Source organism: Lepus europaeus, chromosome 13 (genome assembly GCF_033115175.1).
Source record: "Lepus europaeus isolate LE1 chromosome 13, mLepTim1.pri, whole genome shotgun sequence".
Classification (NCBI taxonomy): Eukaryota; Metazoa; Chordata; class Mammalia; order Lagomorpha; family Leporidae; genus Lepus; species Lepus europaeus.
Window position 1 is genome coordinate 39033500 of NC_084839.1, and position 15477 is coordinate 39048976.

A 15477-nucleotide genomic window follows, 5' to 3' on the forward strand; every position below is an offset into this window, starting at 1 on the left:
GGGTCGCACAGGCTGCGGCTCCCCGGGGACAGAAGCAGGGGAGGAGAACCTGTCTAGCGGTGGGCAGGTGACGGGTTACTCAGGGTGGGGCAGGAAGCGCTCCAGGGAGGCTCAGCCTCTGTTCCCACCCCAATCTCCAAGAGCCCCCCAAGCCCGCATTTGCCAGTGCAGGCTTCTGCGTCGGCCAGGACTTGGGCCCTGGGGTCCTCCACTCCCAAGGCCCCTCAGCCTCCCTCCCTGCCCCCCGGTACCCGCAACCCGCGGCGCTGGGGCCTCCCGGGGCCTCCCCCAGCGCGGCCCACTCGGTTTCGCTCGCCCGGCGCTGGGGGCGGACGCCAGCCCCCAGCCCTCGGCGTCCCCTCCCCTTCACTTCCCCCTCCCCCGTCCTCTCCCTTCCCCTCCCCCCCGTGGCGAGGCGGCGAGGAGGCGGCGGCGGCGGTGGAGGCTGAGGCTGAGGCGGCGGCGGCGGCGGCGGCGGGCGGGGCTCGGCTTGGGCTCCGCGGGCGGGCGGGCGGACATGGCGGCCAACATGTACCGGGTCGGAGGTAGGAAGGCTCGGCCCGACCCGGCCCGTCTTGGGGGCGGGCTGCGGGAGTTGGGGGGTCGCGGCGAGCGCAAGCTAACCGCCGAGAGTCCTGGGCGCCCGGGCTGAGGGCGCAGGGAGGGGGGCGCCGGGGCCCTCAGAGGGGCCGGGCTCCCCACCCCCACCCCTCCTCCTCCCCCCACGGTGGCCCGCCAGGGCCCGCGGACCAGCAGCACCCCCACAGCCTGTCCAGGTTTTTAGGAACAGGCCTCTACCGGGGGCATGAATTACCAGGCGCCCCCCTCCATGAAACCCACATGGGGGCAGGGCCCGTCGAGCCCCCTGACTGGGTGGCCTTTTCCTCGCGTGGCTTCTGGGTATTGGGGGCCGGGGAGGATGGGGGGACATCTTCCGCCTCCTCTCCTTTCCGTGCCCTTCAGTCGGAGAGTGGGGTGGGGGTGGGGGCGAGGGGGCCCAGCTAGGGCCCCCGCTGGACAGGCCTGTTGGCCGGGCCGGCTCCTGCACCTCGCCTTCCAAGCCTCCCCTTGCGTTTCTTGTCCGGCCCCCCAAGATTGGGGTTTAGCAGGGGCCAGGAACCGCAGCCAGAGGTGGGGAGTTGAGCTCTGCCCGGACGTTTGCTCTGCTGTCTGCCTCCTTCCCAGCCTTCTGCGGAAGAGAGAAATAAGGTCAAACAAACTTTCTCCCTACTCACGACGCCCTCCTCCCTCTTTCCTGGTAAAATAATAATTCAGATAAGTGGCGTGTTTGTGTGTGAGACGAGCTCTTCTCTGCTCGTTAGCCGAGCTCCTGATGGATGGTGGTGGGAATGGCTTGGCTAAATGAGGCCACTTTGCAGAAGAGAGACGGGAGAGAGCCGCTAAGATAGACAATAACAACGCAGTCCAGCCTCTCAGACGGACACACAGTGGGAAGTTTCCAGTGAGCCTATTAGATGAGAGGAAAAGCCACACTTGAAAATTTTTCTCCTTTTTTGTGGAAAGCCTGCAGCAGTTTTCTTTATACCAAAAACCTAAATGGACCTGAAGTAAATATGGGAAAGGGCTAGAATAGATTGCTGTGTCACCCCCCAGAGGGCTCTGCCTATCAGAAAGAGACCCCCCCCCCCATCACTGTCTTCCCAGGTGGAGCTTTGGAAAAGTTTGTCTGTGTGCTTCCTCTTACCTGCTCTGCTCACTTAAAAAAAAAATTTTTTTTTAAGTTGGTGATTGAAATGTACGTTGGGTTGTTAAGCCTTTTTCCATGCTCTGAATTTGTCTTAGGTCAACAGTTTTATGTGAGAAGCATACTCCAGGGCAGATTGGATTGGAGGGAAAAGATGTGGAAGCAGTTAGAGTACAGGGAACACGTGTTTCATGAACCCTGACTGCCCAGTGATGAGAAGTCTTTGTTTATTAGAGAAATGACATGTGTGGGACAAAAGTCTAGGAGACCTTGATAAAGTGTTAATTGAAATGAACATGCCAGGAGAATCAAGGCCTCCGAATAGAGGGCACAAGAGAGAATAGATTAAAGTTGCATTATTAAGTTTGCTTTAACCAGTGGATGAATTGCATGCTTAATTTTGAATGTGAATTGCCTAATAAAGTCATGGGTTGACAAATGTGAATTTTCTTTGAAAAGATTAAGTGCTGTAACTTCTTTAATTACAGATTATGTCTACTTTGAGAATTCCTCCAGCAATCCCTATCTAATCAGAAGGATAGAAGAACTCAACAAGGTATGCACTGAGTGTTCTTGGTTCTAATATTAAAAACTTTTTTTTTTTCCACTGAAGCGTAGTTGGGTTAAGGACAGAAGAGGTGAAGACTCTGAAAGTGAGAGATTGCAGATTAGAGAGTTCTGCAGGATTCTGAATATTCTTTTGCTTTTTATAATCACCTATTTTCTCTCCAATATTAAACATTATTATTGAATATTTAAAAGCCTACAGATTTCTTTCATTGCTTGGAGCCTCTCAAAGGGCAGGTGAGAGGGTAACCTGATCGCTTTTTATATTTGCAGTCATCATATGTATTTCTCCTTTTAGTGAATTAATATTTTCCTCTTCCAGCTTTAGAAGGAGGAAGCTAGGACATACAATGCTGAAGGGACTTTGTAAAATTCTTGACCAGGCGAACTCATAAGAAGATAACTTTGATGTAATAATATAAAGTAGCTTTGTACCTTTGGCCCAAGTGAAATAAAACTGCTCCATGAAGGTGTGTCCCTGACTGAGGTGTGGAAGCCAGCAGAAGCGTAGTGATTGCTTTGCGGTGGGGGAGTTTTACAATGGAGGGATAGGAAAGCAGTCATGGGGCATAGATTTTCTTTTTCTTTTCTTTTTTTTTTAAAGTGTTTTTTTTTTTTTTTTTTTTTTTTTTTGATTTTTGACAGGCAGAGTGGACAGTGAGAGAGAGAGACAGAGAGAAAGGTCTTCCTTTTGCCGTTGGTTCACCCTCCAATGGCTGCCGCGGCTGGTGCACTGTGCTGAGCCAATGGCAGGAGCCAGGTGCTTCTCCTGGTCTCCCATGGGGTGCAGAACCCAAGAACTTGGGCCATCCTCCACTGCACTCCCTGGCCACAGCAGAGAGCTGGCCTGGAAGAGGAGCAACCAGGAGAGAATCCAGTGCCCCGACCGGGACTAGAACCCGGTATGCCGGCGCCGCTAGGGGGGCATAGATTTTCTGATGCTGCTGTGGTTTCCTCCCAGACCACTGAAGTGTAGTTTGTAGTGTTAAAATCTTTGGGGCTTCCTAGCTAGTACCTTTCCCCTCAGATGCCATCTGAAGACTGGTATAGACCTGAGTCCTAAGAAGCCAGCCATGGCCCTTGTCATTACTCACTTACAGAGCCTGGAGATCCTGGTATGCTTTTGGAACACTCCAACTCCTTGTATTATTTAAAAAAAAAAAAAAAAAAAAATTCGAGACTATCATCAAATGAAGAGCATGCACTCAGATGTGGATCAGCCATAGGTGCCAGCTGTTGGAGTGCAATTGTGATCTGCTTTTTTTTTTTTTTTTTCCTAAAAGATTTATTTATTTGAAAGGCAAAATGAGAGTGACAGAAAGAGAGTGAGATATCTTCCATCTGCTGGTTCACTCCCCAAATGGCTGTAGCAGCCAGGGTTGTCCTAGGTCAAAGCCAGGAGCCAGGAACTCCATCTGTGTCTCCCACACAGGTGGAAGGTTGCCACTTTCCCAGGCTCATTAGCAGGGAGCTAGATCATAAGTAGAGCAGCTTGGACTCACCAGTATTCTGCTATGAGATGCTGGTGTTGCTGGCACTTAATCCACTGCACCACAATGATAGCCTCTAGATCTGCCGTTTTAAAATACTGACTTAAGGTATCAGAATTGAGGCTATGGGTGTGTGTTTGACCTAGCAGGTAAGATGCCCTCGTTCTGTATTGGAATGCCTGGGTCGAATACCTGGTTTGGGCTCCTCCTGCTTCAGATTTCTGCTGATGCATACCCTGGGAGGCATTAGTAATCTTTTAGATTTATTTATTTATTTGAAAAGCAGAGCTACAGAGAGGCAGAGGCAGATAGAAAGAGGTCTTCCATCTGCTGGTTCACTCCCCAAATGGCTGCGACAGCTGGAGCTGCACCAATCCAAAACCAGGAGCCAGGAGCTTCTTCTGAGTCTCCCATGAGGGTGCAGGGCCCAAGGACCAGGGCCATCCTCCACTGTACTCCCGGGCCACAGCGGAGAGCTGGACTGGAAGAGGAGCAACCAGGACAGAATCCGGCGCCACGACCAGGACTAGAACCTGGTGTGCCGGCGCCACAAGGCGGAGGATTAGCCTAGTGAGCCGCGGCGCCGGCCAGGCCAGTAGCTTATAGGCTGTTGACTACTGCTTCCTGTACCCACCTTTAGGACCCTTTATCTGCAAATTATCACCAACCCCCCCAGCCTTGCCATTTTTTCTGTATCATGACCTTCAGATATACTTGATTATTGTGTTTCTTCTCTTTTAAAAATATTTATTTATTTATTTTGAAAGAGAGGGCAGGCACTGTGGCATAGTGGGGAAGGCCACTGCCTGCAGTGCCAGCATCTCATATGGGATCTTCTATCCACTGGTTCGTTCACCAAATGCCCACGATGGCCAGAGTTGGGCTGGTCTGGAGCTAGGAGCCAAGAGCTTCTTCCTGGTCTCTTATGTGGTTGCAGGGACCCATGGACTTGGGCCGTCTTCTGCTGCTTTCCCAGGCGCATTAGCAGGGAGCTGGATCTGAAGTGGAGCAGCTGGGACTCAAACTGGCCCCTGTGTGGGGTGCCAGCATTGCAGGAAGTGGCTTTACTTATTACGCCACAATGCCAGTCGCATTTTTTATTTTTTTAAAAAAGATTTATTTATATGAATGGCTGTTATAGGGTAATAAGGTAATAGGTGGAGAGAGCTCTTCCACCTACTGCTTCACTCTCCAAGTGGCTGCAACTGCTGAGACTAGGCCAAGCTGAAGCCAGGAGCCAGGAGCTCCATCCAGGTCTCCCACGTCGGTGGCAGGGGACCAAGTACTTGAGCCATCTTCTGCTGCTTTCCCAGGTGCATTAGCAGGAGCTGGATAAGAAGTAGTGCAGTCAGGATTCAAACTGGGCAGCTTAATCCACTGTGCCATATTGTCAACCCCTTACCTGGCACTTTTAGATATTGCAAATGCAATGGTAATCAAACAATTTTAGTAGAGATAGTTCAGGCATATTCTGATCAAATGTAAAAGTAAAATATGAGCCTTTGGGACTGGAGCTGGTGTTGTGATATACCAGATTTAACTGCTGCCTGTAACGCCGGTATCCCACACGGCTGGCAGTTGGAATCCTGACTGCTCCAGTTCTCATCCAGCTCACTGGTAATGCGCTTGGGAAGGCAGCTGAAGATGTCCCAGGTGCTGGGCCCCCGCACTCATGTTGGAGACCTAGACAAAGCTCCTGGCTCCTAGCTTTGGCTTGGCTCAGCCCTGACTGTTGTGCCCAGTTAGGGAGCGAACAGACAGAAGATATCTCTGTCTCTCCTTCTCTGTAACTCCACCTTTCACATAAATAAGTTTTTTTTTTTTTTAATCATTTATTTATTTATTTATTTTTTTTACTTTTTGACAGGCAGAGTGGACAGTGAGAGAGACAGAGAGAAAGGTCTTCCTTTTGCAGTTGGTTCACCCTCCAATGGCCGCCGCGGCTGGCGCACCACGCTGTTCCGAAGGCAGGAGCCAGTTGCTTTTCCTGGTCTCCCATGCGGGTGCAGGACCCAAGCACTTGGGCCATCCTCCACTGCACTCCCTGGCCACAGCAGAGAGCTGGACTGGAAGAGGGGCAACCGGGACAGAGTCCGGCGCCCCGACCGGGACTAGAACCCGGTGTGCCGGCGCCACTAGGCGGAGGATTAGCCTGTTGAGCCACGGCGCTGGCCATAAATAAGTTTTTTTTTTTTTTTTTTAAATCAGCCATGCTAAGTTTAGAAACTTCAGAGCATGGTGCTCTGGAAACGTATAATATGGAGATTCACATTTGCTAGTTTTTTTTTAGCCTCACATTAACCTTACCTTTAAGGTATGTAAATCATGGATTGTTGTCTTGAGATGTACAGTGGTTAAATGCCTGGATCATATGCCTAGCTTGATCCTAGTTCATTTCATTCTTTACCACTGTATCACCATTCATTTTATATTTTATCTTATTTTTAAAAAAGATTTATTTATTTGAAAGGCAGAGTTACAGAGAGAGGGAGAGTTACAGAGAGATCTTCCACCTACTGGTTTACTCCCCGAACTGCCACAATGGCTAGGGCCAAGAATGCTGCCCCACCATTCATTTTATTCTATTTTACTTTTTAAAATATTTATTTTATTTATTTGAAAGAGTTACAGAAAGAGGTAGAGACAGAGAGAGAGAGAGACATCTTCTATCTACTGGTTCACTCCCCAAATGGCCACAATGGCTGGAGCTGCACCCATCCAAAGCCAGGAGATTGGAGCTTCCTCCAGGTCTCCTACGTGGGTGCAGGGGCCCAAGGACTTGGGCCAATTTCCAGCTTTCTGAGGCACATCAGCAGGGAGCTGGATCGAAAGTGGAGCATCTGGGACTTGAACTGGCACCCATATGGGATGCCATTGCTTTAGGTTGTGGCTTTTTTTTTTTTTTTTTTTTTTACAGGCAGAGTGGACAGTGAGAGAAGACAGAGAGAAAGGTCTTCCTTTTGCCGTTGGTTCAGCCTCCAATGGCCGCCGCGGCCAGCGCAGCGCGCTAATCTGATGGCAGGAGCCAGGTGCTTCTCCTGGTCTCCCATGGGGTGCAGGGCCCAAGGACTTGGGCCATCCTCCACTGCACTCCCGGGCCATAGTAGAGAGCTGGCCTGGAAGAGGGGCAACCGGGACAGGATCGGTGCCCCGACTGGGACTAGAACCCGGTGTGCCGGCGCCGCAAGGCGGAGGATTAGCCTAGTGAGCCGCGGCGCCGGCCTAGGTTGTGGCTTTAACCTGATATACCACGGCGCCAGCCTCCACCATTCATTTTACAAGCATCCCTCGCATCTCCTTCCCTTCTTCTGGTCTCTCCCTGTTTTCAGTCAAGAGTCATTCATATAATAGTAGTCCTTTGTGGGTGAGAGTTAAGATTGCCCTAATTTCAGAGAATGGCAGTTTGAATATCTAGAGTATTGGTAGATAATTGAGATGACTTGTTAAGTACTACATATTTACATAGGGCCTTTATTTCTGAAGTAATGTGAAAAGACATTTTAGGCCGGTGCCGCGGCTCTATAGGCTAATCCTCCGCCTGTGGCGCTGGCACACCAGGTTCTAGTCCTGGTCGGGGCGCCGGATTCTGTCCCAGTTGCCCCTCTTCCAGTCCAGCTCTCCGCTGTGGCCCGGGAGTGCAGTGGAGGATGGCCCAAGTGCTTGTGCCCTGCACCCCATGGGAGACCAGGAGAAGCAGCTGGCTCCTGGCTTCGGATCAGCGTGATGCACTGGCCGCAGTGGGCTGGCCGCGGCAGCCGTTGGAGGGTGAACCAACGGCAAAGGAAGACCTTTCTCTCTGTCTCTCTCTCACTGTCCACTCTGCCTGTCAAAAAAAGAAAAAGGAAAAGACATTTTAGGTAATTCATTAAACGAGTATTTATTGAGCATATATTATACCAGGCTTTTGCTAGACTCAGAGATATAATAGTGAGCATGATGGGTTTGGAATCTGCCCCTACATGGTCTACATTCTCATGAGGGAGATACCTAGAAATACCCCACAAATGGCCACTATGGCTGGCACGCTGTAGCCGGTGCGTTGCACCAATCTGAAGCCAGGAGCCAGGTGCTTCCTCCTGGTCTCCCATGCGGGTGCACGGCCCAAGCACTTGGGCCAGCCTCCACTGCTTCCTGGGCCACAGCAGAGAGCTGGACTGGAAGAGGAGCCACCAGGACAGAATCTGGCGCCCCGACTGGGACTAGAGCCTTGGGTGCCAGCGCCACAGGCGGAGGATTAGCCAAGTGAGCCGCATCGCTGGCTGGCTGCTTCACTTCTGATCTAGCTCCCCGCTGATGCTTATAGGAAGGAACGTGGCCCAAGTGCTTGGGTCCCTGGTACTCATGTGGGCTACGTGGATGCAGTTCCAACAGCACCAGCCTTGCCTGTTGTAGACATTTGGGGAATGAACCAGTGGGTAGAAAATCTGTCTCTGTCTCTTCCTCTTTGTTAGTCTGCCTTTCAAATGAATAAATAAATCTTTAAAAAATAAACAAAAGAAAATGACAGAGGTCATTTCTTGAAGTAGAGCCCTCCAAAAAAAGAGGTAACTATGGGAAGAGAGTCCATGGGAGTATTTTGGATAAAGGCTTTGGGAAGATCAGAGGTGAAATTGGCCAGATACAGAAAATAAACTTAATTGGAGATTCTAAACAATGAACTTAAAAGTATGTGAGGGATCGACAGTTTGGCTTAGTGCCACCGTCCAATATTGGTGTGCCAGTCCAAATTCTGGCTACTCTGCGTCCAATCCAGTTTCTTGCTAATGTGCCTGGGTAGGCAGTGCAGCAGAGGATGGCCCAAGTACTTTCATCTCTGCCACCCACATGGGAGACCAGGATGGAGTTCCTGTCAATTGCCTTTGGCCTGGCCTGGATCTGGCTGTTCCAGCCATTGTGAAGTAAACCAGCAGATAGAGGATCTCTCTATGTTGCTATACCTTTCAAATAAATAAATAAATATATAAACTCATTAAAAATGTGATGGGTTCTCAGTGATAAGCCATGAGAAGGTATATTATCCTATTTTATTAATAGGCGTAGTACTTGTGTATGTTTTTAGAAAGTAAGATGTAGAATTGTAAACTACCCACGATGTAAGTGTGTGTAGAGAAGAGAAGAGAGTTTTTTGAACTGTTGCCATTTAGTGGGAGGCCCAGATGGAATTGCAGGCTCCTGGCTTCAGCCTGGCCCAGCTCTTGCTGTTTTGAGCATTTGGGAAATATACCAGTGGATGGAAGTTGTCGATCTTGTCTCTTTCTCTCTCTTGCTGTCTCTCTCTGTTGCTTTGTCTTTCAAGTATATGAAAATACATAAACTTTTTTTAAAAAATTATTTATTTATTTGAAAGCCAGAGTTACAGAGAGAGAGAGATCTTCCATCTGTTGGTTTCCTCTCAAAATGGCCACAGTGTCTGGAGCTGGGTGGATACAAAGCCAGGAGCCAGGAGCTTGTTCCAGGTCTCTCACGTGGGTGTTGCGGCCCAGACACTTGGGCCATCTTCCACTGCTGTTGAGACACATTAGCAGGGAGCTGGAGCAGCCAGGACTCAAACCAGAGCCCATTGGGTGTTGGTGCTGCAGGTAGTAGCTTTATCTGCTATGCCACAGTGTTGACCCCTATAAATACCATTTAAAAAAAATAAGAAATTAGCTATGTAGAGCATCTTTGTTGGAGGAACTCACTAGTTCCTCCATAAAATGCTGTGAAACCCTTGCCTTGGATTTTTAAATTATTTTGTCTGATGAAGATGAAAATAATAAAAAGCACACAGTGGAAGTCATTGATATATTTTATTTACATGGAACTATTGGCTTGTTCATTTAGCAGATTGCTGGATCATTACCTTGGGAGGATGTATTTGATCATAATATTGTGAAATATAGAAGTATTTTGGTTACAAATTTAATATGATTTCAATTTTAAGGGGCAGTATATCTATAGGACTATTTCTCAGTCTAAAATACTGCTGTTGAACATCATAAAATTGACAAATCTGCTACAGCACATACACTCATTTCTTTATATTTGAATATACTTGTAAGCCCAGAGAGATTCTGAAAACTTGTTCTTGAATTTGTTGGAAAATGGAAAGCATGGTAGTATTTCATGGTAATCTGTGTGTTTTCACAGGGAACTTTGTAATGAATGACCATCTTGAAAGCTCTCAGAATTCATAGAGCGTGAGCCCCAGCTGCAGTAAATTACAACCTAAATGAATATTGATTGTGTTCTAGACCATAGTCAAAAAGAAATAAGAGCTGCAGTGTTCATAACTCAAGGTGTTTGAGTACTTTCACATTTGAAGATAAAGTAAGTCCTTCTGAGAATGTTGACTGTGAAGGACTAAGGGTAGGCTCCCGTGGGCTGGAGATGCCTTTCCATGACCCTGATTCACCAGCAGTTAACCATGAGATTTTAGGGGTGGGCTGGACAATTTTACATTTAGCTTTTTTTTTTTTTTTTTTTTTTTTTTTAATTAGAAACTCTATTTTAGGGACATGGAATAGGGAGAGTAAAGAGTGAGGATTGAGCCTGTTGGGGGTTGAGCCTGCCAGGACAGTGGGCAGGAGTTTGAAGCCAGGGTTCATTCCTTGGCCCTGCTTTCTAGGAATGGGTTTGGCGAAGGTAAGTTTAAATGTCTTAAGTAATGTGTGCTTTTAAAAATTATTAGGATTAGTTTCTTAAAGCTATTCTGAGTTCACTGTGTCTGACTTTTAAAGTGGTCTAGTCACTGTAATTTAATTGATACCAGCGAGTTATTTTATGTTTGACATTCTAGTTACACTTTGAGCCTAAACAAATGTTGCTCATCCTTATTTGAATTCTTTAGCCTCCTGGTTATCCTGCAGTGGTTGGCACGGTGTGCTATATATCTAGTAGTTTTGCTTAATAAACTCTTTGACTCTCTCCTTTTATTTTTCTTATTTCTTAGACTGCAAGTGGCAATGTGGAAGCAAAAGTAGTGTGCTTTTATAGACGACGAGATATTTCCAACACGCTTATAATGCTTGCGGATAAGCATGCTAGTAAGTTGTTTTTTTCTTGGATTAAAAGAATGCTTGAGTCTGTGTTTTTAATGTGAGAAAATGCATTTTTAAAAAAATTACCAACAGCATTTTTTAAAATTTATTTGAAAGGCAGAGAGAGACAGAGGTCTTTCATTTATTGGTTTACTCCTCAAATACCTGCAGTTGCCAGGGCTGGATTAGGCTGAAGCAGGACCTTGGAACTCGGTCCTAGTCTCCTATGAGGATGGCAGGGACCCAAGTACTTGAACTGTCACCTGCTGCCTCCCAGGATTCCCATTAGCAGGAAGCTGAAATGGATAGTGGACTCATGACTCCAACTCAGGAACTCCAAAGTGGGGTGTGATGTCCTAGTTGGTGACTTAACTGTTGTGCCAGATGCCAGCCCTGGGAAAATGCTTGTTGATTTTGGGAAGTTTATGATTTATTGATTTTTCTTGTGATTTAGATGAGTATAATTTTTTTGGGGTGGTGTTTGTGTAAATATTTTTACTTATTTATTGGAGAGTCAGAGGGATAGAGAGCTCCCATCCCTTAGTTCACTCCCTAGATGCCTGGAGTGGCTAGGGCTTGTTCATATGGAAGTTATGAGCCAGAAACTCAGTACAGGTTTCCTGCATGAGCAGGAGTGACAGGAACCCAACTACTGGAACTGTTACTATGTTACCCAGGATCTGTATTAGCAGGAAGCTGGAAACAGGAGCTGTTTATTTGAAAGGCAGTTACAGAGAGACCGAGAGGGAGAGATAAGTTTTTCTTTTTCTTTTTTTTTTTTTTTTTTTTTTTTGACAGGCAGAGTGGATAGTGAGAGAGAGAGACAGAAAGGTCTTCCTTTTTGCCGTTGGTTCACCCTCCAATGGCCGCCGCGGCCGGCTCATCGCACTGATCCGAAGCCAGGAGCCAGCTGCTTCTCCTGGTCTCCCATGCGGGTGCAGGGCCCAAGCACTTGGGCCATCCTCCACTGCCTTCCCGGGCCATAGCAGAGAGCTGGCCTGGAAGAGGGGCAACCGGCATAGAATCCGGTGCCCCAACCAGGACTAGAACCCGGTGTGCTGGCGCCGCAAGGCGGAGGATTAGCCTGTTAAGGCACGGCACTGGCTGAGAGATAAGTTTTTCACTTGCTGATTCACACCCCAAATCGTCTGGGTCAGGCTGAAGCCAGGAGCTAGGAGCTTCTGTCAGGTCTCCCATGTGGGTGCTTGGGCCATCTTCCTCACTTTTCCAGGCTCATTAGCAGGGAACTGGATCAAAAGTGGAGCAGCAGGGACTTGAAGGAGTGCCCATATGCGTTGCTGGCATAGTAGTTAGTGGCTTTACCTGCCATGCCACAATGCCTTCCCCAAGGACATGGGTTTCTTTACTAGGCTAAATGCCTCTCCTAAATGTGTTTTTCAGTTTGATACTGTGATCTGTAGTAATGCTGTCATTGTCTTGAGGATCCTGAAGTTTTCCAAGTATTTTGGAAATGGGTTAACAGAAGCGTTTGTTTGCAAAAGTTCCTATTGGGAGTCATTTCCTCAACTGGGTTGCCAGTTGAACCAGGCACATTACTTGTCTCATAAATTCCTACTGTTGGGATATATTGTGGCACAGTGGATTAAGCCACCGCCTGTAATACTAGCATCCCATATGGGGATTTTGAGTCCTGGCTGCTCCATTTCATATCCAGCTCCTTGCTAATGCATCTGGGAAAGCAGCAGAAGATGGCCCAAAGTGCTTGGATGCCTGCACCAATGTGGGAGCTTTAGCCTGGCACCGCTCTGGCTGTTGGGGTCACTTGGGAAGTGAACCAGCAGATGGAAGATCTTTGTTTCTCCTTCTCTCTATGTAATTCTGCTTTTCAAGTACATAAATCTTTAAAAATAAATACACAAATAAATTCCTACTATATTTTCTGTTACAGTTAATTGTGTTTTTGGTTTCTTTTTATTTTGTATGCAAAATATTCATTGTGATGTGACTTAAAATATTTCAAATTATATGCTGGAGAATTCAGAGATTTCATATTTGCCACTCTCGAGACCAAAATACTGCTTTTTTGGATAATATACCAATCAGCTATTTTAGCCAGTATCTATAAATTCGATGTATTGAGACTGCTGTTACGGTGCAGTAGGTTAAGCCATATTTCAGACACTCTTGTCACATGTCAGAGTGCCTGATTTGAGTCTTGGCTACTCTTGATCCAGCTTCCTGCTAATGCACCTGGGAAGGCATTATAATGATGGCTCAAGTACTTGAGTCTCTGCCATCCCCCATAGGAGACCTGGATAGGGTTCTTGGTTCCTAGTAATTGTCAGGTTCAGACCTGGATATTTTACTTTATTATTATTATTTTTAAAAAGATTTATTTATTTGAGAAGTAGAGCTGCAGATAGAGAGAGGGAGAGACAGAGAAAGGTCCACCATCTACTGGTTCACTTCCCAGATGGCTGCAACAGCCAGAGCTGGGCTGATCATAAGCCAGGAGCCAGGAGTTTCCTCTTGGTCTCCCAGGCGAGTGCCGGACCGAAGCACTTGGGCCATCCTCCACTGCTTTCCCAGGCCATTAGCAGAGAGCTGGACCGGAAGAGGAGCAGCCAGGACATGAACCGATACCCTTATGCAATGCCGGCACTACAGGCAGAAGCTTAGCCCACTTACGCCACAGCACCAGCCCCATATTACTATTTTTTTTTTTTCTTTTTCTTTTTCTTTCTTTTTTTTTTTTTTTTTTGACAGGCAGAGTGGACAGTGAGAGAGAGAGAGACAGAGAAAAAGGTCTTCCTTTTGCCGTTGCTTCACCCCCCAAATGGCTGTACCGTGCTGATCCAAAGCCAGGAGCCAGGTGCTTCTCCTGGTCTCCCTTGGGGTGCAGGGCCCAAACACTTGGGCCATCCTCCACTGCACTCCCGGGCCATAGTAGAGAGCTGGCTTGGAAGAGGGGCAACCGGGACAGAATCCGGCGCCCCAACCCGGACTAGAACCCGGTGTGCCGGTGCTGCAGGTGGAGGATTAGCCTATTGAGCCGCGGTGCCGGCCGTATATTACTGTTTTTTTAAAGATTTATTTATTGATTTGAAAGGCAAAGTGACACAGTGAGAGAAGAGGGGAAAGCCAGAGAGCTTCCGTCTGCTGGTTCACTCCCCAGATGGCCACAATAGGCTAGGTTGGGCTAGGCCAAAGCCAGGAACCTGGAACTCCATCTGAGTCTCCCATTTGGGTTCAGGGGCCCTAGCACTTGGACCATCCTCTGCTGTTTTTCCAGGCACATTAGCAGAGAGTCAGATTGGAAGTGGAGCAGCCAGACACTCAAGACTCAAACTGAGGCTGGCACCGCAGCTTACTGGGCTAATCCTCCGCCTGTGGCACCGGCACCCCGGGTTCTAGTTCCAGTTGGGGTGTCGGATTCTGTCCTGGTTGCTCCTCTTCCAGTTCAGCACTCTGCTGTGGCCCGGGAAGGCAGTGGAGGATGGCCCAAGTCCTTGGACCCTGCACCCGCATGGGAGACCAGAAGGAAGTGTCTAGTTGCTGGCTTCGGATCGGCGTAGCGCCATTTGGAGGGTGAACCAACGGAAGGAAGACCTTTCTCTCTGTCTCTCTCTCACTGTCTAACTCTGCCTGCCTGTCTACCTGTCAAAAAAAAAAAAAAAAGAAAAAAGAAAAGACTCAAACTGGTACTCTGGTATGAGATGACAGTGTCACAGGCCTTGGCTTAATTGGCTGCACCATGACAGTCCTACCAGTGTTCTTTATGGATATATAAGTATTTACTTAGACTAGGATCAAATTTAGGCTTCTACATTGCATTTCATTGTCATGTCTCTTCTGTAGAGCAGTTGTTAAGCCTTTCTTTGTGTTTTTGACCTTGACATTTTGAAGAAAACAGGCCAATTATTTTGTAGCATATGTCTCTGTTTTTTCAAGTATTTCCCTGTGATTAGATTTAGGTAGTGCATGTGTTTTGGTCAGATGCTGTAGAAGTGATGTGTTTTCTTCAGTTTCTGTTAGAAGCAAATAGCCTGTACTTGTACTAACATTGGTGATGTTAGGTTTGATACCCTAGTAAACCTGGTGTCTCCATGTATTCTTTAGTTTTGGGGAGATCTTTGACAACTATTTAACTGTCTTCTTTTTGGTCAAAGTATTTTTTAAGTTTGTTTATTTTTATTTATTTGAAAGGCAAAGAGAAGAAGGGAGACAGGAAGGAAGTGAGAAAAAGAAACAGATCTTCCATCTTGTCAGGTTCACTCCCCAAATGCCCGGTCAAAGCCAGGAGCCAGGAACTCCATCTAGGTCTCCCATGTGGAGGTCATGGACCCAACTTCTTGGGCCATCATCTCCCACTTTTCAGGGTTCTCATTAGCAGGAAGCTAGAATCCAAAATGGAAGCTGAGCCAGCTCTAGAGCCAGGCACTCTGATAGGGGGTATCGATATACTTGGGCCATCTTCTTTTTTCATCTGGGAGCTGGACTGGAAGTGGAGTAGCTGGCACAAGAACCAGTGTTCATATGGGATGCCAGCATTGCAGACAGTGGCTTAACCCACTGTGTTTCCCAAGCTGTGTCTTTTTTTTTTTTAAATAGGATTTATTTATAATAGGCACAGTTACAGGGAGGGATTGAGGGGAGAGACAGAGAGAGAGATCATCCACTGCTGGTTTGCTCCCCAAATGACCACAAGGCCAGGACTGGACCAGACTTAAGCCAG

General features: G+C 47.6%; 1 protein-coding gene across 2 annotated transcripts in view; it reads left to right on the plus strand.

Moving 5' to 3' along the window:
- Positions 1–485: 485 nt before the first annotated feature.
- The window catches only part of MTA3 (metastasis associated 1 family member 3), a 174385-nt gene continuing 159393 nt past the window's right edge, over positions 486–15477 (plus strand). For both annotated transcript variants that reach the window (XM_062209343.1, XM_062209342.1), the window contains exons 1-3: positions 486–545; positions 2194–2261; positions 10694–10787. In XM_062209343.1, the coding sequence (XP_062065327.1) occupies positions 518–545; positions 2194–2261; positions 10694–10787 (190 nt within the window). In that variant the 5' untranslated portion in view covers positions 486–517. The remainder of the gene's footprint in view (positions 546–2193; positions 2262–10693; positions 10788–15477) is intronic.